Source organism: Pteropus alecto, unplaced genomic scaffold (genome assembly GCF_000325575.1).
Source record: "Pteropus alecto unplaced genomic scaffold, ASM32557v1 scaffold50, whole genome shotgun sequence".
Lineage (NCBI taxonomy): Eukaryota > Metazoa > Chordata > Mammalia > Chiroptera > Pteropodidae > Pteropus > Pteropus alecto.
The window spans coordinates 1,024,702-1,025,545 of NW_006431918.1; the positions used below are offsets into that span (position 1 = coordinate 1,024,702).

General features: G+C 48.9%; 1 protein-coding gene across 1 annotated transcript in view; it reads right to left on the bottom strand.

Moving 5' to 3' along the window:
* SETD7 (SET domain containing lysine methyltransferase 7) overlaps window positions 1–150 on the bottom strand; it is a 46,993-nt gene extending 46,843 nt beyond the window's left edge. Inside the window, 1 exon segment of the mRNA XM_015600677.2 lies at window positions 86–150. Within this exon segment, the coding sequence (XP_015456163.1) occupies window positions 86–150 (65 nt within the window).
* Window positions 151–844: the final 694 nt, after the last annotated feature.

Consider the following 844-nt stretch of genomic DNA (forward strand, 5'->3'; position numbering starts at 1 on the left):
AAAAAGGCTGCCAGATTTGAAAAGAGAACAGTCGCAAGCTTTAACCCTGATGGTGAAAGCTTGAGGCTGGACAGGCGGTCCTCACTCTGCAAAGCGGTCGTGTTCCAACGCTTCTTTGTGTGCGGTGTTTGTTTCCAACACAGAATGCATTTTCCACTGCGAACAATGTTCCCAGACTAACCCACAAAAGCCTATTTAACCCGCAGCGCTCACTTAGTGTTGAAATTCTAGGAAACAAAACAGGGAAAATGACTAAGAAGTACAATTTAAATGTTTATTTGGAAAACGATTGCTTGAGGAAAAGCAGCTTACAGTAAAGGAGGATAAGGGGGTAGGGTTAAGGCCTAGGGTGTGGAAGATTCGAGAACAGAGTGGAAACCCAGTCGACAGGGCCACACCTCAGTCCTGCGTCTGATTGGCTGCGGCTTCTGACAAGAGGCACACATGGTGCAGGTGTGGGGCTCGGGCGGGTCTGCGCCTGCGCTTGCGCCTGCGCCTGCCGTGGGACCGCTCCCCAGGTCTACACCGACGCCAGCGCTCTCGCCCATCCAGCTGCAGAGGTTGAAATCGACGTGAGAACTTGTCCGCACAGCCAGAATCCGAGTATGTAATAATCGGGTGATTCGTGAGCTTTTCCCATGGGTTTCTGCTTCAGTTGTCTAAGTATAAACAGGTTAATACAACTTAAGTAATAATAGGTTCAGTTTGAGTTTCTTACTAAAAACCATCATTTTGTCACTGAAATTACCACTAGGTAATCTCAGGCATTCCCCGCTCCCCTCCTGACCCCCGCCCCCCATATCTTATCTTTGTGCTGCTACCTTAAAGCCAAAGCTTTTCTTGC